This window comes from Schistocerca americana, chromosome 8 (genome assembly GCF_021461395.2).
Source record: "Schistocerca americana isolate TAMUIC-IGC-003095 chromosome 8, iqSchAmer2.1, whole genome shotgun sequence".
NCBI classification, from domain to species: domain Eukaryota; kingdom Metazoa; phylum Arthropoda; class Insecta; order Orthoptera; family Acrididae; genus Schistocerca; species Schistocerca americana.
The window spans coordinates 273,435,163-273,458,556 of NC_060126.1; the positions used below are offsets into that span (position 1 = coordinate 273,435,163).

At 47.1% G+C, this 23,394-nt stretch overlaps 1 protein-coding gene across 1 annotated transcript in view; it reads right to left on the reverse strand.

Annotated features, from left to right (window-relative positions):
• The window catches only part of LOC124545760 (basic proline-rich protein-like), a 111,466-nt gene that overhangs the window by 40,230 nt on the left and 47,842 nt on the right, over positions 1-23,394 (reverse strand). The window contains exons 3-6 of the mRNA XM_047124703.1: positions 10,768-11,056; positions 10,015-10,653; positions 9,201-9,807; positions 8,860-8,945 (exon numbers count right to left, since the gene is read on the reverse strand). Coding sequence (XP_046980659.1) covers positions 8,860-8,945; positions 9,201-9,807; positions 10,015-10,653; positions 10,768-11,056 — 1,621 coding nt within the window. The remainder of the gene's footprint in view (positions 1-8,859; positions 8,946-9,200; positions 9,808-10,014; positions 10,654-10,767; positions 11,057-23,394) is intronic.

Here is a 23,394-nt window from a genome sequence, read left to right on the forward strand (position 1 = left end):
TTCTTTATTGTGTGACAGGAAGCGCTAGTGGCTGCTGCCACCCTCTCTAGCACACTTTTTAATGGGAGTTTTATTCCCTCGTCTGCTTCTCCCAACATAAATTGTATGATATTGCGCATCACCTCCCGTGCATGATATGAAGCACTTTCCGTGCCCCTACAGGGCGTGAAGACTGCGACGTCATGCTGTGAAAGCAAAGAGTACGCCCATAGTACATGGGTCGGCAGCTGACAGACCACAGACCGCTAACAGACGGACCGCACCGCTCAGCAGGCCGTACGCAACAAACACGACCATCCCTTCAGAACAAAGGAATGGACTCGCCTAGTGCTTTAGATGAAAAAGTGCTTCTTTGCAAAAGCCGTGGTATCTTGTGGTGCTTCTACCCGTATGTTGGCCAGGAATGGCAGTTACTGCTGGAACAACCTGTTTTTGGTTACATGTGTTCTTCTCGTCCTCAGTTTATCTGAATATTAAAACCGCTCAGAAATTCTGAAATAACCGCTTTCAGTAATAAACAAAGACTTCAAACAATCGGTATAAATTCTAATGAAGATGGACGACTAGTGGTTTGCGATCGACAAGGACTTGAATTTGCTTGAGAAATCGGTCTCATTGTGTCCTGCAACGATTGAGAAGGTAAAGGAGTCCGGTGTGACGACAGTGCAGCGGGATGGAATGGTTTCAAGTTGATGACTTCCCTGCATCGTCCGTTTTGGATGCTGTCAAGCAACCACAAAATTGAGGGTTCTGTTATTATACCAAATTTATAGTACATCACTAATGCTATAGGTAAATTAATCAATTTGACCTCTTCGAATCATTGTGGATATTTTCTTTTATATGGTATCGCAAGTTCGTTGTGCCTTCTTCAATTTTTAATCTTTTAAGACAAATGGAGCATTGTAATTCTCTGCTACTGATCATTCTGCATTATCACTGGTGTCCGAGGCCGACAGCGAGAAACTACGATAGACCAGGTGGGGACAAATTCTGCACACCGCACGTACAAGCATATCGTCTAACAGGCCACTCCACATGGCAACAGGTACATTATTCTCTCTGCAGTACTGTACCAATTCTTATGTCACATGTTTATTGCTAGTTACCAACTGTAGACGTTGTTATACAAATAGTGCTGATCGCTTTTCTCAATTTCTATAATAATCCAATATTTTCAAGCAGTAGATAATTAACGAATAAACGTTACTTAGTTTTGAAGTTTTACTTAAATACCAAAAATTGTAACACTACTGCTGAGATAAACTGATACGCAGAATTTTACCCGATTATCAGTAGCTGTAGTCGAGATCTAACAAATACCGTAAAAAGCCGGTTATTCAGAATTAAATTACCGGTATTGGTTTTAACCTACCGGTTTTTTCCCAACCCTAGTACTGGCTGGCTCGAGAGTTATGTCAGTTGGACGGAAAAAGGTGACATTCGAGAGGACATCAAAATCAAGCATTCTGATAGCCTGGGCATTCACCAAAATCAACCTCAAAGGGAACAGAAAACTATGTCAAGTTAAAAGTTGCTTGCTATTTACAGACTTTTAAACGCCTAAACCGTATAAATTTTACTTTACAATTAAATTTGCAAAACTAAAATACAGGGTGATTCAAAAAGAATACCACAACTTTAAAAATGTGTATTTAATGAAAGAAACATAATATAACCTTCTGTTATACATCATTACAAAGAGTATTTAAAAAGGTTCTTTTTCACTCAAAAACAAGTTCAGAGGTGTTCAATATGGCCCCATCCAGACACTCGAGCAATATCAACCTGATACTCCAACTCGTTCCACACTCTCTGTAGCATATCAGGCGTAACAGTTTGGATAGCTGCTGTTATTTCTCGTTTCAAATCATCAATGGTGGCTGTGAGAGGTGGCCGAAACACCATATCCTTAACATACCCCCATAAGAAAAAATCGCAGGGGGTAAGATCAGGGCTTCTTGGAGGCCAGTGATGAAGTGCTCTGTCACGGACTGCCTGGCGGCCGATCCATCGCCTCGGGTAGTTGACGTTCAGGTAGTTATGGACAGATAAGTGCCAATGGGGACTCTCCATACAGTTGATTTTGGAATTTGCAGCTCTCTGCTAGCTCTGCCAGTCGATTTTCCTGGGCTGCGAACAAATGCTTGCTGGATGCGTGCTACATTTTCATCACTCGTTCTCGGCCGTCCAGAACTTTTCCCTTTGCACAAACACCCATTCTCTGTAAACTGTTTATACCAACGTTTAATACACCACCTATCAGGAGGTTTAACACCATACTTCGTTCGAAACGCACGCTGAACAACTGTCGTCGATTCACTTCTGCCGTACTCAATAACACAAAAAGCTTTCTGTTGAGCGGTCGCCATCTTAGCATCAACTGACGCTGACGCCTAGTCAACAGCGCCTCAAGCGAACAAATGTACAACTAAATGAAACTTTATAGCTCCCTTAATTCGCCGACAGATAGTGCTTAGCTCTTCCTTTTGTCGTTGCAGAGTTTTAAATTCCTAAAGTTGTGGTATTCTTTTTGAATCACCCTGTATATCGTTAACAACAGTATCAGCTGATTTGAACAAAAAAGTAAAAGAAACTCCGCGCTAACAGGCCATGAAGGCCCAGTAGTAACGACCGGCCGCCATGTCATCTTCAGCTCACGAGCATCATTAGTTGCGGAGATGGAAGGGCATGTAGTCAGCACAACTATCTCTCTGCCGTATGTCAGTTTACGAGACCTTTTTGAACAAAAAAAGTCTTTATTTTATAGCAAATGGAAAGTACAATCAAATGAGTCAATTCTAAAGTGCAGTGTCTGGGAGCTAAGAAATGAATTTGTAAGGTGAAATGTTAAAATATTTTATGGCACCTTTTATGGAACTGTGAAGCTTAAACAATAAACTATAACTGAATAATTTAAGTTTTTCGATTACACATTCACCTACCACGAATGGCAAAAAATGATGTGTGTAAATCATTGGTATTCCTTAGCGTAGAATCCGATTCTGCAATAAAAACTGGGGGGGGGGGGGGGAGATCCCCATTAGAAAATAAAGAAACTGACGCCTACTTGTGAAAAGGGGGGCAAATATTAGAGGTTAGCTAATTTTAGCAAAGACACATTTCTCCGTTGAAAATCTTCTCGCTTGTTAGGGCACGTCAAATACTTCAAACAATCGACGTTTCGACTCCTCTGCCGGGATCTTCGTTAGGATCTTGTGTCCATTGTAGATTCAGCACTGTCAGCGGCCAGTTCACCTCCTCTCATGAAGGGGAGTTTTCCCGCACTTGTGCTGGACAAGTTTGATTATTGGGTAAAAATCTTTGGTTACCATTGGTGGGCCAACGTCGTTGTATAGTAAGAGAAGTTTTCCCACGCTAAGGCCGAAGAAAGGGGTTAGTGGTTGCCATTGTCGGGCCAACGTCATTGGTTAGACAAGGATTTTTCCCGTAATTATGTTGAAGAAGAGTTATTGGTTAAAATTCCTCTTGCTGCGTAGTTGCATGAAGTATTAACTATTCACAAATTATTTTTTTTTGAGATAGCTGTTTCAAGTTAAAACATTCATCAGGCAATTATGTTTTTTTCCTGTCGTTATCCTTAGTTACTCAACGTCCTCTGCAGTCTAAGGGATTCATCCAGACTTCTTCACGCAACAGTCTTCGAATATACGCATTCATGGTGGTCCCGTATGTTTTCTCACGTCATTTACCCACCTTCGATTGAGGCATATGCACCCCGAAATCTTACAAAGACATTTCTTGGTACCTTGATCAGTCAGACATCTGTGTACATCTCCTACTCACCTCCGCTGCTTTCATGAACACATCCCAGATTGCAAGTTTGTACCATCAACAGTTTGATTTCAATGAATTTCACATTAAAAGTTCGTAACTCATTGATACAAAGCAAACCAATTTTAAGGTAGCTGTGACGTAACACTGTGGCAGAGTATCAAATTGGGACACTTTACCTTAAGCAGATTTACACTTAAGTTACGTTCGCCGAGAAGCAGCAGGAAGAGTACTGATTAAGCCATCAGACTGTGGCGTGCCAGCTGTGTAGTTTCCTGCCACATGCCATCATTATTTTGACTCCTCTGAGTCGTTCTCACAGAGGAGACAGAATAATGACACCACGTACGCAGGCAGCGGTTCATCCACGGTGATTTCTTCTCTACTTACCAGAGGACTGCAGCTGAGGGCCAAGATCACTCACAGACGATAAACATTAATGAAAATAAGAAGTATGAGAACATTCTCGATACAGTTTGTTAACTAACTTGTTCGTAACGAATGTTGAAGAGAGCAGCATCTCTGTCTTCCTGAACAGGTCGAAGATAAAGTACACTGTAATGGTTTGATCACTCGCCCTTTCAGTTTCCACGCAGACGGCTTCCCGCGATCTGTTCCTTACTGATTCTGTGCGGATGGTGAGTGAAGTCTTTTCTATTCAGTTGGTGGAAAACTTCACCCTGGTGATTTTTTTCCTCACTATACCAGGTGGCCAGCGCCATGACCGAGCACGCTATGTTACCCACCCAGCACCATTAGACTGCCATGCTTGACAACAACTGCTGTAGAAAGATTTTCCTCAACATCGTCAATGTTCGACGGCAACGTATGATAACCACCTATAGACAGCACATGTCGACACTAGTTGTGAAGAGAATGGAATGCATGTTAGATGGGGAGGGGAGAGGAGGGGAGGGGAGGGACATCGGAAACAGTACAGTAGTTGCCGTACTGTGGAAACGTGCGGAAACATAACGATTTAACTGACTTCCAAAACGTCATGGTCATTAGCTTGCGGGGAAGCGTTGGAAGCATTCCCGAAACGGTTAAGTTCGTGAGCTGTTCATATGCTGCCGTAGCTGAACTATACCGAGCACGGTAAAATGGCGATATCCAAAATTGGTGACGAAGCAACTACGGTGCACCAAGGGTCATAGATGACATATGCGAAGGTTGGCTGTAGAGATGTTTGTGGGCGAATTTGACGATAAAGGTAGCTCAGGCACAAACCTGCTGTCTCCAACTACCATCAATTCAAAAATTCAACGGGTTCAAATGGCTCTGAGCACTATGCGTCTTAACTTCTGAGGTAATCAGTCACCTAGAACTTAGATCTAATTAAACCTAACTAACCTAAGGACATCACACGCATCCATGCCCGAGGCAGGATTCGGACCTGCGACCGTAGCGGTCACGCGGTTCCAGACTGAAGCGCCTAGAACCGCACGGCCACACCGGCCGGCTATTCAACGGGTTATATGACTTGTACAGTCTACTTACTTATGTGTTCTCTGTACATTATTTCAGTCCTATCATAAGCGATTTTTGCATATATTTTCATTTTGTTCTGTACGTTGTTCCATTATTGGATGATTATATTTTCATTTGTGTATTTGAAGAGCATCAGTGAATGATCGAAAGATACCTACAGCCGTACAATCCAAACAACTATGAAGGACATGGCAGGACCAACTTTCCATTCTGCCAGTTATTAGGGGTTCTTCCCCTCCATTCACGTATGGAACATAGGAACAATTAGTGTTTGAACTTATGAGTGAACGCTGTAGTTAATCTAATCTTGGCCTCATGATGCCTTTGGGAGGGATGTGTACGTAGCTGCAGTATATTCCCAGATTCGTTACTTAAAACTCTTTCATGAAACTTTGTGAGCAGGCCTTATCTGGATAGTTTGCAGTTATCTGCAAACATCTACCAGCATGTGACAATCTCCCACCATTGAGCATTCGAGTTGTCTTTCTCCTCTTATGTCCACTATTCCCTATTAATCTACGTATTTGGGACAGGACCCACTCACTTTAACAGTATTATGAGGTGCGTCACTTGAGAGTTTTGCTAACTGTCTTCTTTGTAGAGTGCATTTCCCTAGTATGCTATCAATAAACCGAAGCGCACATCCTGCATTATCTGTAATTTAGCCTATGGTATCATACATGGGTTTTTGTGTCAACTTATCAATTAAATTTATGACTCGTTAACACTGTAGTCATAGGATACTACGTTTTTTGAAATGCACTAGTTTAGAGTTTCGAAAATTAAATTCAAGTTGCCGTCTTTGTACCACTTATAATCATTATAGTGCTGTGCTCAAAACGTACATTCTCAGACACTTGTTCCTAAAATTAAGACCAGTAACTGATGCTAACAGACTTGTATTGGCTAGGAGTGCAGTTTCTACCTGTACCTGTCTGCTTTCTATGTAATTCTTGCACCGATTTCTGCTTCCAAGGTAGCAGAAATCTTGACGTCGTGTACTTTGTAATCAACAATTTAGATGTTTGGTTTCTTGCTATTTCTCGATACATTCGTGATTCTTCCGTTTACTGTCTATACACATTTTGTACTCATCAGACTGTTCATTCTTTCAGTTCACTTCATTTTGTCATGCCACTGTCGCGTAATTTATTAAAATACTGACTTGGCAGTGGAATAAGGTGCAGTACACAACATAAAATATAGTGACAGCTGAAGCTTCTAGGCTATGAGAAAACACTTGCGACGTCTCGTCGTAAACGAGAGAAATAGCCTTTTACTTGTCCCTTCAATGCTTGAAGTTCATTACAGAGCTTATATGAAAACCATGATAACGCCTATGAAACATGTGTAAATAAATCCTTGGTATTTTTCAGTGGGATATACCTGTATTAACGAAGTAATGACACAAAGAAAATGAAGAAAGCTTGCAGATAAACTCACGCCTCACTGTGGTCGCCTGACCGTTGGAGTCAATAGATGCAATCGAATATAATGTCGTTCTGCGCAACTGAATGCTTACTCTACAGTTTGTACAAGGGACAGATAACTGAGACGTAGGACACAAACACAGCTAGCCAACACATCCCGTAGCATTTGTACGAAAATCAATGTAGCCCAGAGAGAGCGGCGCAGCGAAAGACCTAAGATTCTGCCACTTCTGGCATTTCAGTCCGGCAGCCACTGTCATGACACACTATCACTAGTTTTTACCAGACACCAGATTACGTGTGATGAAATTAGTTGCACACCTTATGTCACTAGCTGTTGAAACCAGACAACAGTCGCTCGAGCCGTCGATAAAACAAACACAAAAAAAAAAAAAAAAATCAGGTAATTTTACCCATTTTAAACGAATAAAAACCAGATATTTATGGTGTACTCGTGGCTGTTTTGAAATCCTGACTCTTAGCAAATTAAGAGACAGATCTGATTATCTCTGTTGGTCCATAATGATCAGAAGACATCGACTGGTAATTAATTTTCAATATCAATAAACTTCAATAACTGCCGTATACTTTAAGGTTTTTTTTCCATCAAAAGGTCGCATACGCTTTTATCCATATAAACGAACTTGTCGCATGGCGCCATAAATCATTGGATATCGTGAATTCCAATCGTTATACAATGGCTTCATACGAAACTTGACAGTAACTGTTGCTGTCACGTCTTCTTATGCATTTTCTGCCGCTATCTTCGATTAATCAACTACTTCTACACGAAATGGACTACTCCAGACTTCTCCATGCAACAGAAGCTTCCTTTACACACATAATGTTGGTACTTTATGTATTGTAATGTCATTGACCCGCCTTCGACTGCGGTATTGCCTCGAGCATCTCGAAGGAATTTATTGATACATCTATCAATCATAAACCTGGGTACATACCATACCCACCTCCACAGTGGTTTCATAAAAGCTCGTAACTTAGTGTTCTTAAACAAAACTTAATACTCTCGTTGTAAGCTTCCTGTTGAACACTCACTGAAAGTTTAGTTCTGACTACTTCATAATTTACCAATAATAAGGAATTTAGCAGATTGGCCAAATATAAAATTGGGCACTGTATCTCAAGATGATTTACAGCCAAGGTACCTTCGCCGAAAAGCAGCAGGAAGCGTGCTAACTAAGCCATGTGAGTGCGGCATGCCAGCTGTGAAGTTTGCCCGCCACGTGCCGTCATTATTGTGACTCCTCTGAGTCGTCCTCACAGAGGAGACAGAATAATGACACCACGTAAGCAGGCAGGGGCTCATCCGCACTGGTTTCTTCTCTACTTACCAGAAGACTGCAGCTGAGGGCCACGGTCACTCGCAGACTCGCTGAGCATTAATGAAAATAAATGAAAATAAAAAGTATGAGAACTTTAATCGAAATGCAATTTGTTAACTAATTTGTTCGTTACGAATGTTGAAGAGAGCAGCATCTCTATCTTCCTGAACTGGTCGAAGTTGAAGTACACTGTATCAGTTTGATCCCTTGCCCCTTCAGTTTCCAAGCACACGCCTTACCGCGATCTGTTCCTTTGTCAGTGACTCTGTGCGGATGTTTCATGAAATCTTTTATATTCAGTTGGTGGGAACTTCACCCAGGTATTTTTTTCCCCTCGCTATATCAGGTGATGATGCTTGGTTTGTGGGACGCTCAACTGCGCGATTATCAGCGCCCTTACAAATTCCCAAGCTTTGCTCAGTTCAGTCTCGTCACTTTCATGAATGATGGTGACATGTTGAGGTCAACACAAACTCCCAGTCATCTAGAGGCAGGTGAAAACCTCTGACCACGGCGGGAATCGAACCTGAGACTCTGTGGTCGGGAAGCGACAACGCGACCGCGAGACAACGAGCTGCGGACTAGTGCATCACGTGGCCAGCGCCATGACTGAGCACGCTGTATTACCTTCCCAGCACCATTAGACTACCATGCCTGACAATGACTGCTGCAGAAATATTTTCCTGAACATGCTATTGCACTTTCCATTAACATTCATGTGAGCAGTGTCAATGTTCAACGACAACGTGCAGTAACCACCCACAGACAGCATGTGTCAGCACTAGCAGTGAAGGGAATACAATGCGTTTTGGTGGGAGGAGGAATGGGGGAAAGGGGAATGGGGGAGGGAGATGTGGGGGGAGGGAATGGGGGTGGGGGTGGGGGGAATGGGAAGGTAGGAGGTTGGGAGTCGGAAGGTGGGGGAAGGTGGGGGAAGTGGTAGGGGGCATGGTCGGAAGAGGGGGGGCGGCGGAGGGGGCGGCGGAGGGGTGGACGGGGAGGGGGGCGGCGGAGGGGTGGACGGGGAGGGAGGCGTCGGAGGGGTGGACGGGGGGGCGTCCGAGAGGTGGAAGGGGAGGGGGGCGTTGGAGGGGTGGGGTGGACGGGGAGGGGGGCGTCGGAGGGGTGGACAGGGAGGGGGGGCGGCGGAGGGGTGGACGGGGGAGGGGGCGGCGGAGGGGTGGACGGGGAAGGGGGCGGCGGAGGGGTGGACGGGGAAGGGGGCGGCGGAGGGGTGGACGGGGGAGGGGGCGGCGGAGGGGTGGACGGGGGAGGGGGCAGCGGAGGGGTGGACGGGGAAGGGGGCGGCGGAGGGGTGGACGGGGGAGGGGGCGGCGGAGGGGTGGACGGGGGAGGGGGCGGCGGAGGGGTGGACGGGGGAGGGGGCGGCGGAGGGGTGGACGGGGGAGGGGGCGGCGGAGGGGTGGACGGGGCAGGGGGCGGCGGAGGGGTGGACGGGGCAGGGGGCGGCGGAGGGGTGGACGGGGCAGGGGGCGGCGGAGGGGTGGACGGGGCAGGGGGCGGCGGAGGGGTGGACGGGGAAGGGGGCGGCGGAGGGGTGGACGGGGAAGGGGGCGGCGGAGGGGTGGACGGGGAAGGGGGCGGCGGAGGGGTGGACGGGGAAGGGGGCGGCGGAGGGGTGGACGGGGAAGGGGGCGGCGGAGGGGTGGACGGGGAAGGGGGCGGCGGAGGGGTGGACGGGGAGGGGGGCGGCGGAGGGGTGGACGGGGAAGGGGGCGGCGGAGGGGTGGACGGGGAGGGGGGCGTCGGAGGGGTGGACGGGGAGGGAGGCGTCGGAGGGGTGGACGGGGGGGCGTCCGAGAGGTGGAAGGGGAGGGGGGCGTTGGAGGGGTGGGGTGGACGGGGAGGGGGGCGTCGGAAGGGTGGGGTGGACGGGGAGGGGGGGCAGCGGAGGGGTGGACGGGGAGGGGGGGCGGCGGAGGGGTGGACGGGGAGGGGGGGCGGCGGAGGGGTGGACGGGAAAGGGGGCGGCGGAGGGGTGGACGGGGAAGGGGGCGGCGGAGGGGTGGACGGGGAAGGGGGCGGCGGAGAGGTGGACGGGGAAGGGGGCGGCGGAGGGGTGGACGGGGAAGGGGGCGGCGGAGGGGTGGACGGGGGAGGGGGCGGCGGAGGGGTGGACGGGGGAGGGGGCGGCGGAGGGGCGGACGGGGGAGGGGGCGGCGGAGGGGCGGACGGGAGAGGGGGCGGCGGAGGGGCGGACGGGGGAGGGGGCGGCGGAGGGGCGGACGGGGGAGGGGGCGGCGGAGGGGCGGACGGGGGAGGGGGCGGCGGAGGGGTGGACGGGGGAGGGGGCGGCGGAGGGGAGGACGGGGGAGGGGGCGGCGGAGGGGTGGACGGGGGAGGGGGCGGCGGAGGGGTGGACGGGGGAGGGGGCGGCGGAGGGGTGGACGGGGGAGGGGGCGGCGGAGGGGTGGACGGGGGAGGGGGCGGCGGAGGGGTGGACGGGGGAGGGGGCGGCGGAGGGGTGGACGGGGGAGGGGGCGGCGGAGGGGTTGACGGGGGAGGGGGCGGCGGAGGGGTGGACGGGGGAGGGGGCGGCGGAGGGGTGGACGGGGGAGGGGGCGGCGGAGGGGTGGACGGGGCAGGGGGCGGCAGAGGGGTGGACGGGGCAGGGGGCGGCAGAGGGGTGGACGGGGAAGGGGGCGGCAGAGGGGTGGACGGGGAAGGGGGCGGCAGAGGGGTGGACGGGGGAGGGGGCGGCGGAGGGGTGGACGGGGGAGGGGGCGGCGGAGGGGTGGACGGGGGAGGGGGCGGCGGAGGGGTGGACGGGGGAGGGGGCGGCGGATGGGTGGACGGGGCAGGGGGCGGCAGAGGGGTGGACGGGGAAGGGGGCGGCAGAGGGGTGGACGGGGAAGGGGGCGGCAGAGGGGTGGACGGGGAAGGGGGCGGCGGAGGGGTGGACGGGGAAGGGGGCGGCGGAGGGGTGGACGGGGAAGGGGGCGGCGGAGGGGTGGACGGGGAGGGGGGCGGCGGAGGGGTGGACGGGGAGGGGGGCGGCGGAGGGGTGGACGGGGAAGGGGGCGGCGGAGGGGTGGACGGGGAAGGGGGCGGCGGAGTGGTGGACGGGGAGGGGGCGGTGGAGGGTGGACGGGGAGGGGGCAGTGGGGGGTGGACGGGGAGGGGGCGGTGGGGGTCGATGGGGAGGGGGCGGTTCGGGGTGGACGGGGAGGGGGCGGTGGGGGGTGGACGGGGAGGGGGCGGGGGGGTGGTGGACGGGAGGGGGCGGTGGGGTGGTGGATGGGGAGGGGGCGGTGGAGGGGTGGATGGGGAGGGGGGCAGTGGAGGGGTGAACAGGGGCGGGAGGACGGGGGGGGGACATCGAAAACAGTGGAGTAGTTGCCGTGCTGTGCAAAAGTGTGGAAACATATAGATTTATCTGACGTCCAAAAATTCATGATCATTAGCTTTCGAGGCAAGACTGGAAGCTTTCCCGAAATGGTTAAGTTCGTGAACTGTTCATGTGCTGCTGTAGTTGAAGTATACTGAGCATGGCAAAATGGCCATATCCAAAATTGGTGACAAGGCAACTACAGTGCACCATGGGCCATGGATGATACACTCCTGGAAATTGAAATAAGAACACCGTGAATTCATTGTCCCAGGAAGGGGAAACTTTATTGACATATTCCTGGGGTCAGATACATCACATGATCACACTGACAGAACCACAGGCACATAGGCACAGGCAACAGAGCATGCACAATGTCGGCACTAGTACAGTGTATATCCACCTTTCGCAGCAATGCAGGCTGCTATTCTCCCATGGAGACGATCGTAGAGATGCTGGATGTAGTCCTGTGGAACGGCTTGCCATGCCATTTCCACCTAGCGCCTCAGTTGGACCAGCGTTCGTGCTGGACGTGCAGACCGCGTGAGACGACGCTTCATCCAGTCCCAAACATGCTCAATGGGGGACAGATCCGGAGATCTTGCTGGCAGGGTAGTTGACTTACACCTTCTAGAGCACGTTGGGTGGCACGGGATACATGCGGACGTGCATTGTCCTGTTGGAACAGCAAGTTCCCTTGCCGGTCTAGGAATGGTAGAACGATGGGTTCGATGACGGTTTGGATGTACCGTGCACTATTCAGTGTCCCCTCGACGATCACCAGTAGTGTACGGCCAGTGTAGGAGATCGCTCCCCACACCTTGATGCCGGGTGTTGGCCCTGTGTGCCTCGGTCGTATGTAGTCCTGATTGTGGCGCTCACGTGCACGGCGCCAAACACGCATACGACCATCATTGGCACCAAGGCAGAAGCGACTCTCATCGCTGAAGACGACACGTCTCCATTCGTCCCTCCATTCACGCCTGTCGCGACACCACTGGAGGCGGGCTGCACGATGTTGGGGCGTGAGCGGATGACGGCCTAACGGTGTGCGGGACCGTAGCCCAGCTTCATGGAGACGGTTGCGAATGGTCCTCGCCGATACCCCAGGAGCAACAGTGTCCCTAATTTGCTAGGAAGTGGCGGTGCGGTCCCCTACGGCACTGCGTAGGATCCTACGGTCTTGGCGTGCATCCGTGCGTCGCTGCGGTCCGGTCCCAGGTCGACGGGCACGTGCACCTTCCGCCGACCACTGGCGACAACATCGATGTACTGTGGAGACCTCACGCCCCACGTGTTGAGCAATTCGGCGGTACGTCCACCCGGCCTCCCGCATGCCCACTATACACCCTCGCTCAAAGTCCGTCAACTGCACATACGGTTCACGTCCACGCTGTCACGGCATGCTACCAGTGTTAAAGACTGCGATGGAGCTCCGTATGCCACGGCAAACTGGCTGACACTGACGGCGGCGGTGCACAAATGCTGCGCAGCTAGCGCCATTTAACGGCCAACACCGCGGTTCCTGGTGTGTCCGCTGTGCCGTGCGTGTGATCATTGCTTGTACAGCCCTCTCGCAGTTTCCGGAGCAAGTATGGTGGGTCTGACACACCGGTGTCAATGTGTTCTTTTTTCCATTTCCAGGAGTGTAGATGCGAATGACGGCTGAAGAGATGTTTGTGGGTGAATTTGAAAATAAAGGTAGCTCAGGCACAAACCTGCTGTCACGCTACAGTTCGCTGTCTCCAACTACCATCAACTTAAAAATTCAATGGGTTATATGGCTTGTACACTCTACTAATGCGTTCTCTATACATTATTTCAGTCCTATCATAAGCGATTTTCGCAGATATTTTGACTTTGTTCTCTAAGTTGTTCCATTAGTGGGTAATTATATGATTATATTTTCATTTATGTATTTGAAGAGAATCAGTGAATGATCGAAAGATATCTACAGCCATACAATGCAAATAACTATGAAGGACATGGCAGGACCAACTTGCCATTCTGCCAGTTATTAGGGCCTCTGCCCCTCCATTCACATAAGGAGCATATGAGCAATTACTCATAAAACTTATGAGCGAACGCTGTTATCAATCTAAGCTTGGCCTCGTGATGCCTTTGGCAGGGATGTGTAGGTAGCTGCAGTACATTCCCAGATTCGTTATTTAAAGCTGGTCCATGAAACTCTGTAAGCAGGCCTGTGGATAGTTTGCAGGTATCTGCAAACATCTACCAGCATCTGACAATCTCCCACCAATGAACACTCGAGTTGTCTTTCTCGTCTTATGTCCAATATGCCCTATTAATGCTAAGTATTTGGGACAGGTCCCACACACTGTAACAGTATTCTCAGGTGGGTCACATGAGAACTATCTTTTTTGTAGTGTGTATTTCCCTAGTATTCTACCAATACACCGAAGTGCACATCCTGCATTACTTGCAGTTGAGCCTATGGGATCATTCCTTTTCATATTACTATAGCGTTACACATGGGTTTTCGTATTGACTTATCAATTCCATTTATGGCTCGTTAACATGGTAGTCATAGGATACTATGTTTTCTGAAGTTCTCTAATTTACAGTTTCGAAAATTAAATGGAAGTTGCGTCTTCGTACCACTTTTAAATCATATTGGGCTGTGCTCCAAACGTAGATTCTAAGATATTTCTTCCCAAAATTAAGACCAGTAGTTGATGCTAACAGACTTGTATTGGGTAGGGGTGCAGTTTCTGCATGTGCCTGTCTGTTTTCTATGTAATTCTTGCACCCTGCATCAAGAGTTTTTTTGCTTCCAAGGTAGCAGAAATCCTTGACGACATGTACTTTGTGATCAACAATTTTGATGATAGGTTTCTTGCTATTTTTCGTTACATTCGTGACTCTTCCGTTTACTGTCTATACTTTTGCACTTTTGTACTCATCAGAGTTTTCATTCCATTCAACAGAACTTTCATTTCATTTCATTTTGTCATGTCGAAAATATTGTCGGCCTGCGCAATTGAATTCTTACTCTGCGGATGTACCCCCTACATTCCGCACAAGGGACAGATAACTCTGACCTAGGATACGAACACACCTAGCCGGCACATCCCGTAGCATTTGTACGAAAATCATTGTAGCCCACAGAGGGCGGTGCAGCAAAAGATTTAAGATTCAGCCACTTCTGGTATTTGGATCAGGCAGCCACTGTCATGACACACTATCACTGGTTTTTAGCATATACCAGATTACGTCGGATGGAATTAGTGGTACACGTTATGTTACTGGTTGTTCAAACCAGGCAACAGTCGCTCGATCCGTCGATAAACACAAAACAATCAGGTAATTTTACGCATTTTAAACGAAAATAACGGATGTTTGACGCGTACTAGTGGCTGTTTTGAAATCCTGACACTTAGCATATTAAGAGAAAGATTTGATTATCTCTGTTGGTACATCATAGCCAGGAGACATCGGCTGGTAATTAATTTTCAATGTCAATGAACTTCACTTACAGCTGTATACTTTAAGATATTTTATATCATTCTGAAAGCAATCACTTTCGGCATTTAATTTTTCCATCTTCAGACCCCATACCCTGTTATCCAAATAAACGAACTTGTCGTATAGCGCCATAAATCATTGGCTATCGTGAATTCCAATAGTTATACAATTGTTTTATACGAAGACGTGACAGTATCTGTTGCTGTCACTCCTTTTTATGTATTTTTCGCCGCTATCTTCAGTTACTCAACGTCTTCTACACCTAATGGACTACTCCAGAGTTCTCGATGCAACAGAGACTTCGTTTATACACATAATGTTGGTCCTTAATGTTTTCCAATGCCATTGACTCACCTTTGGCTGCGGTGTTAGTAGCCTGGAATCTCATAAAGGAATTTATTGTTAAATCTATCAATCATAAACCTGGGTACATACCGTATCCCCCTCCACAGTGGTTTCATAAATACATCTGAGACTGCAGTTTGTTCCATAAACTGCTCCTTTGTCTTCGAATAAATTTCACATTAAAAGCTCGTAACTTAGTGTTCTTAAACAAAACTTAATACTCTCGTTGTAAGCTTCCTGTTGAACACTAATTGGAAGCTTAATTCTGACTACTTCGTAATTTACCAATTTTAAGGAATTTAGACGAGTGGCCGAACATAGAATTTTGAACTGCATCCCAAGAAGATTTACAGGCAAGGTACCTTCGTCGAAAAGCAGCAGGAAGAGTGCTAACTAAGCCATCTGAATGCGGCATGCCAGCTGTGAAGTTTGCCCGCCACGTTCCGTCATTATTTTGACTCCTCTGAGTCGTCCTCACAGAGGAGACAGAATAATGACACCACGTAAGCAGGCAGCGGCTCATCCATGCTGATTTCTTCTCTACTTACCAGAAGACTGCAGTTGAGGGCCAGCATCACTCACAGAGTCGCTAAAAATTGTTGAAAATAAAACGTATGGGAACGTTATTCTCCATGTGGTTTGTTAAGTAACTTGTTAGTTAAGAATGTTGATCCCTCTCTCTCTCTCTCTCTCTCTCTCTCTCTCTCTCTCTCTAGCTCTCTCTCTCTCCCACCCCCAACCCAGCGTGCGTCTGCGTTTTTTCTAATGGGTTAAAGTGCACTTTACCTATCACGAAGTTCGATAACTATTTTCGGTTGCTATCTGCAACCATCTTCATATCATTCAAAATATGAAAAGGCGGCGAATAAGCAATGGAAAGTATCGTTAGCTTTATCCCCTGTTTATCGTAAGAATAAACCCTGATGTAAACACTACGCCATGTATTCTTCTTCCGCGCTTGCTTGAATCTTATTGAATTTCTTTTCGCGTGGAGCGCAAGCCAATCTGTGACCAGTACAGTCAAGTGCGATCGTAAGGATACGTTTTATGCTGTGTTACACGCACATACACTGAGCAATAACGCGGGACAACCACTTTACCAGCGCATTAAACTGACAGCAATGGCCTGCCAGCGGTCCAAGTAACGAGCAATTCAGACGAGCAAAGATGCAATATAGCTTGGAATGTCATTTCATTTTTAAAAAGAATGAAGTAATATTCGGCGAAATTCCATCTTAGGTGACCAGACGGAAAGCATAAAATGCTCTCATTCTCACCTTACATAGTATCCTGATTACAAACAAGTGTGATGAAAATTCCTAACTTAACACAGAGTAATTTTTCTGAGCCAGTTATGTGTGACTCAAAAGCGTGCTGCAGGTATTTTACCGTACTATTTAATACTGAAGCCAACGAAGGTATTAATTAGTCAATTGTCAGGCAATCTCTTAGCTTCTTCGTTATCCGGAATCCGAGAAATACATTTCAGTTCTGGCACTATTTGCTACGTTGGTAACGAGGTAATCAACAACACAATCCACGTAGCCATCCAGGCACCGCACCTTCTCCCTTCTCTTATGACGTGCCGTTCTATATCACGCGAACGTTCGGCAGTGACGTGTGAAAAAGCTGTCTGCGTTACTTCCAGTATGTCTGGCAGCTTAACAGTCATGTTATTTCTCTGGACAAATCCCGTAACTTGGTTCCAGATCAGTTCTGTTGGATTAATATTGTAATGGTACAGTGGCAAATGTAAAAGTGCAGCATTAGTAAGGTGTGCTCGATGTTGTGAAAATGATTGTTTTCCGTGTTTCTACGACGTGGTATGAAACGATGCACATAGTCCAAATAAAGAGTATTTGGTTTTTCATTTTTGCTTTAAAAATTAATTTATGTTTTCTTAATCTAAGCAACCTTTACTAAAAGTCTTTCATAAAATATCAATAGTTTAGAATTTATATATGAAATGGAAACTGGGGCTTCGCGTGCAATGTGTAATTAGAAACAAGACGACGTGCATCACTCATAAAAAATGAATTTTTACATGTACAAGATGTAGGTATTTCAAATTGAACGAGAAAGAAATATCACTTAGGCAAGACTTGAACTAGCCAAGTATGAACTGCAGTAAAATATCAAGCTACTACGCTACCGATACCGCCATATTTATAAAATGAAGTTGTCTCTCAACTGTGTCTAATACAGTCTTTCGAATCAAACTACCTCTTTAAAATTATGAAAACATTAAGAACAACCTATTTCTCGGCACTTTTTAACCGTGTTCCACACGCGTGTTTCACTACGGAACAGTAACCAGCCCCAGACATTTTCATACTGCGTACTAACAGCGCGAGAATCAGAGCACAACAGTGCAGAGATTGTGACTGTACACGATTTTTGAAATAAAAACTACGTAGCTAAAGCGAGATTAAGACATACGATGATGGCTGTTAATGCATTTGAATATCATAAAGTTTAATGTAAAATAAATTAGTAATAATATATCTCATACATAAGTAGAACGTACTTCCAAGAGCGTAACAACACCAGTGTATCTGTGCTACGGCTTCTGACCAATCATCGTGATTGTGTTTGTTTGCATCAACTTCATTCTTATGATGAACGGAGTAGAGTCATGCACCAACATGCATTCTTAAGTACCAAAACAACAACAGTACATAGCTGAAAACGTCACCGTGATCAAGCCAATTTGTAGACGATTACTTCGCAGGTTGGCCGTCATATATGAAATTGTCCAGTTGATCCAACTTCTACCCATCCAACTGTTCTATTTCCTATACGACCGTCAAATGCTTCAAATGGCTCTGAGCACTATGGGACTTAACATCTGTGGTCATCAGTCCCCTAGAGCTTATATCTACTTAAACCTAACTAACCTAAGGACATCAAACACATCCATGCCCGAGGCAGGATTCGAACCTGCGACCGTGGCGGTCACGCGGTTCCAAACTGAAGCGTCTAGAACCGCACGGCCACACCGGCCGGCTATACGACCGTCAATCCGTTCATTACAGATATTACATGAAAATAATCATAACGCCTATGAAACCCACGGTACTTCTGAATCGGATGCACCTGTCTTACTGATGTAACGACAAAAAATATGACGAAATCTTAAGGACAAACCTTACACCTCACCATGAGCATGTAACCGTTGGGGTCAATGTACTTAGCCCACAAAAAAGTTGTTCTAGGCATCTGAGTGCCTAGTTGATTGATTTACCTACACTAATGGATGTATCTAGAATGCCTACGGGGATAAGTTACTCAGATACTCACTGGATCCAAACAAAGTGACCTGAGACATCTTGCATCAGCTGTGCAAAAATCACGGAAACCGTAGAGGACGACACAGCAAAAGACCGAAGACGTCACTGCTTCTGCCATTCGGATGCGGGAGGCCATGTAATGGCATACTGTAACTAGTCGTTAACCGATACTGGACTACATGGGACGAAATTACAGGCACACGTTATGTTACTCGCTAAGCAGACCGGGCAACAGGCGCTCGAGCCATCGATATAGTAACACAAGATTCAGCTCATTTTAAACGGTAAGGTGTAGTTTAGGGCAGGTATTTTGAAATACTGACATTGATAAAAATAAGATACAGATACGTTTATGGTTGAGCAGAAAGCAGATATTTTCTTCTACTCGCTTAAGTGAAGGCATTAATGTATCGAAACATCAGTTGTGCATCATAATCATCGTAAGTATAAAGTCTCTTGACTTTATACTTACAACAATGCAGGTAGGCTGGTAAATAAACAAGACTTTGTCCTGCTATAATCTTGTTTTCCCTTCGGTTTTGTGTCTAGTGGTCACATCTCAAGTTCGCAGTCATGTTGGTAGTGATCGAAAGTAAAACATACCTCCATCAGGTCATTACGTATTTTCTGTGGTCACCTTCAATTACTCAATGTCTTCTACAGGATAATAGACTCCTCCAGGCTTCTCCAAGCAACATAGTCTACCGCTATACGCTTCATGTTCGTCCTTGTATGTTTTGTAATGGCATTTGCCCACCTTATATTTGGTTCTCAGTCCCTCGGAATCCTACAAAATCTTTGGTGTATCTGTCAGTCACGAACCTGGGTACGTATTCTACCACCTCCATTGTGTTTCCCCAAACTCGTCTTAGGCGGCAATTTGTTCCATAACAGTTGTTTGTTTCTGAACGAATTTCACAATAAAAAGTCCTACCTTAACGCTATGAAACACAACTTAATACACACGTTGTAAGTTTTCCGTTGGACATTTGTTGGAAGCTTAGTTCTTACTGCTCCTTAGTTTACCAATTTTAAAGAAGCGTAACAGTGTCTGAATGTCAAATTGGGCACTGTATCTCAAGTACATGTATTAGGTAAGTTACCTTTGCAGAAAAGCAGCAGAAGCAGCACTAACTAAGCCATCTGACAGCGACATGCAAACTGTGTAATTTCCTGCCTCATGACGACATTACTATGACTCCTCTGACTCGTACTCACAGAGGAGACAGAATAATGAGACCACGTAAGTAGGCAGCGGTTAACCCGCAAGGATCTCTTCTCTACTCACCAGGAAACTGCAGTTGAAGGCCAGCATCACTTCGGGAGGCACTAAATACTATTTAAAAATTTGTTGAAACTAGAACGTAAAGGAACATTTTTCTTCATGTGGTTCGTTGACTAACTTGTTGGTTAAGAATGTTGAAGAGAAGTTAGTCTTCAGTTGCGCTCGCGCGCGCGCGCGCACGTGTGTGTGTGTGTGTGTGTGTGTGTGTGTGTGTGTGTGTATGCGCGCGCGTGCAGTCGCGCGTTGGTCAAGTGACTATCTGGCAAATTCAAACTTTCGTTCTTAACTGGTTAAAGTGTACCGTTGAAGTCCTTGAAGTTCAATTCCTGCATTTTTTTATGTTCTTCCTCTTTGCTTCTCTGTGCATGTCGCATGATATATTTTATATGCAGTTATGGAGACTTTCGCACTGGTTTCTTCATCACAGGAGAGTGCCCCATCTCATAGCTGCACACACTGAGCTACCGAACCGGAACCGCTATACCACCAGGCCGGTCGTCGACGGCATACGGCAGCATTGGCAATGCAGGGAATATTATGTTGATTGAAATTTATTTTAGTCTTATAAGCGATTTTCGCATTTATTTCTGTAAATTTTTCCATTCGTGGATGATTATAATTTCATTCAAATATTTTAGATGACTATTGAATTACCTAAAAAATACACTACTGGCCATTAAAATTGCTACACCAAGAAGAAATGAAGATGATAAACGGGTATTCATTGGACAAATATATTATACTAGAACTGACAGGTGATTACATTTTCACGCAATTTGGGTTCATAGATCCTGAGATATCAGTACCCAGAACAACCACCTCTGGCCATAATAACGGCCTTGATACGCCTCGTCATTGAGTCAAACAGACCCTGGATAGCGTATATAGGTATAGCTGCCCATGCAGATTCAACACGATACCACAGTTCATCACAAGTAGTCACTGGCGAATTGTGACGAGCCAGTTGCTCGGCCACCACTGCCCAGACGTTTTCAATGGGTGAGAGATCTGGAGAATGTGCTGGCTAGGGCAGCAGTCGAACATTTTCTGTATCCAGAAAGGCCTGTACAGGACCTGCAACATGCGGTCGTGCATTATCCTGCTGAAACGTGGGGTTTCGCACGGATCAAATGAAGGGTAGAGTCACGGGTCGTAACGCATCTGAAATGTAACGTCCACTGTTCAAAGTGCCGTCAATGCGAACGAGAGGTGACCGAGACGTGTAACCAATGGCACCCCATACCATCACGCCGAGTGATAAGCCAGTATGGCGATGACGAATACACTCTTCCAATGTGCATTCACCGCGATGTCGCCAAACACGGATGCGACCATCATGATGCTGTGAACAGAACCTGGATTCATCCGAAAAAATGACGTTTTGGCTTCGTGCACCCAGGGTCGTCGTTGAGTACACCATCGCAGGCGCTCCTGTCTGTGATGCAGCGTCAAGGGTAAACGCAGCCATGGTCTCCAAGCTGATAGTCCATGCTGCGGCAAACGCCGTCGAACTGTTCGGGCAGATGGTTGTTGTCTTGGGAACGTCCCCATCTGTTGCCTCATCGATCTAGACGTGGCTGCACGATCCGTTACAGCCATGCGGATAAGATGTCTGTCATCTCGACTGCTAGTGGTACAGGCCGTTGGGATCCAGCTCGGCGTTCCGTATTACCCTCCTGAACCCACCGATTCCACATTCTGCTAACAGTCATTGGATATCGAGCAACGCGAGCAACTATGTCGCGATACGATAAACTGCAATCGCGTGGGCTACAATCCGACCTTTATCAAAGTCGGAAACGTGATGGTACGCGTTTCTCCTCCTTACACGAGGCATCACAACAACGTTTCACCATGCAACGCCGGTCAACTGCTGTTTGTGTGTGAGAAATCGGTTGGAAACTTTCCTCATGTCAGCACGTTGTAGGTGTCACCACTGGCGCCAACCTTGTGTGAATGCTCTGAAAAGCTAATCATTGCATATCACAGCATCTTCTTCCTGTCGGATAAATTTCGCGTCTGTAACACGTCATCTTCGTGGTGTAGCAATTTTAATGGCCAGCACTGTGTCTATGTCACATCTGCTAGCATATTTCGCAGATCAATGTGAAGTACATGCCAGAGTGTTCTTTCCATTCTACGGGTTATTAGGGCTTGTTCCTGTCCCATTCACGTACAGAGCGCGGGAAGAATTATTACTGTCTTATTGTCTCAGTGCACGCTGTAATTACTCTCATTTTGTCCTTGTGATTTCTATGGGAGTGGTGCACCGGGACCTGTAGTCATCATTTAAAGTTGGTTATGAATCTTTGCAAGTGAGCTTTCTCGGGATGGTTCGCAGGCATCTGCAAACACCTACCAGTACAGTTGCCTGAGTACCTCTGGCGCACTCCCACCTGTGACCATTCGTGTTGCCTTCTGCAAGTGTCCAATATCCCGTGTTAGTCCTACATTTTTGGTACAAGTGCTACACACTTGAGCAATTTTCCGGGGTGTGTTACATGGGTTCTTTGTAAGCAGTTCCCTTTGTGGACTACATTTCCCTGGTGTCCCACCAGTTGTCTGCCTCCTGCAGTTCATATCACTAGGCCGATGTGATCGTTCCACTTCGTATTGCTATAAATCGTTACACGCAGGTATATCTCTGAATTAATCGATATCATTCACTCCTTTCTCTTTTAGTCACAGGATACTACGTTTCTTAGTATGGCGAAGTGCACCATTTTACACTTCTGAGAATTTAACGTACGTTGACATCTTTCCACCACTTTTGAAACTTACCGAGATCTAATTGTGTATGTGAGCAGCTTTTTTAAAAAATTATTTCATTACAGACAACTGCCTCATCTGCGAATGTCTGAGGTTATATTGTCTGCAAAGTCAATATGAGCAATAAGCGTCCCAACACATTTCCAGGATGTACACTTGAAGTTGTTTCAGCATCTGTCGATGACTATGCACCAAAGATAAAACACTGCATCCTCCCCGTCAAGAAGTCCTTAATATCACTAGAAATTTCCTTTGATACTCCATGTGATCGCATTTTCCGTGTAATTGTAGGTGTGGCACTGGGTCAATTTTCAGAAATCAAAGAATTCCGTATGTAGCTGGCTACCTTGACCTTTCAGGGCTTTACATGAACGATATTTTCGGAATCCGTGCTGGGCGGCATGCAGGAGGTCATTCTGTTCAAGGTATTACCTTTGAGTCGGGAATATGTTTTAAGATTCTACAACAATTTGGTGTCAAGGGTACTGGACGGTAGCTTTGTTGATTACTTCTCCTATCCTTCATATTGACGAGTGTTACCTGTGCTTTCTTTCAACTATTGAACACGGTTTTTTGTACAGTAGATCAATTCAGCCGCAAATTTTGTGAAAGACGTGACGGAGATACCGTCACGTCCTGGAGCTCTGTTCTATTTTTATGTAGGCCTAACTGGTACTGTAGAAAGCAACTTTTATTTCAAGCGCAAAAATTCGATTGGTATCCCTCCCTTATCAAAAGGCTGTCGATTTGTCAATGGAACAGTCCGCAGAATTTAGCAACACTTTTACTGTAAAATCGCTACGTTCGTGAT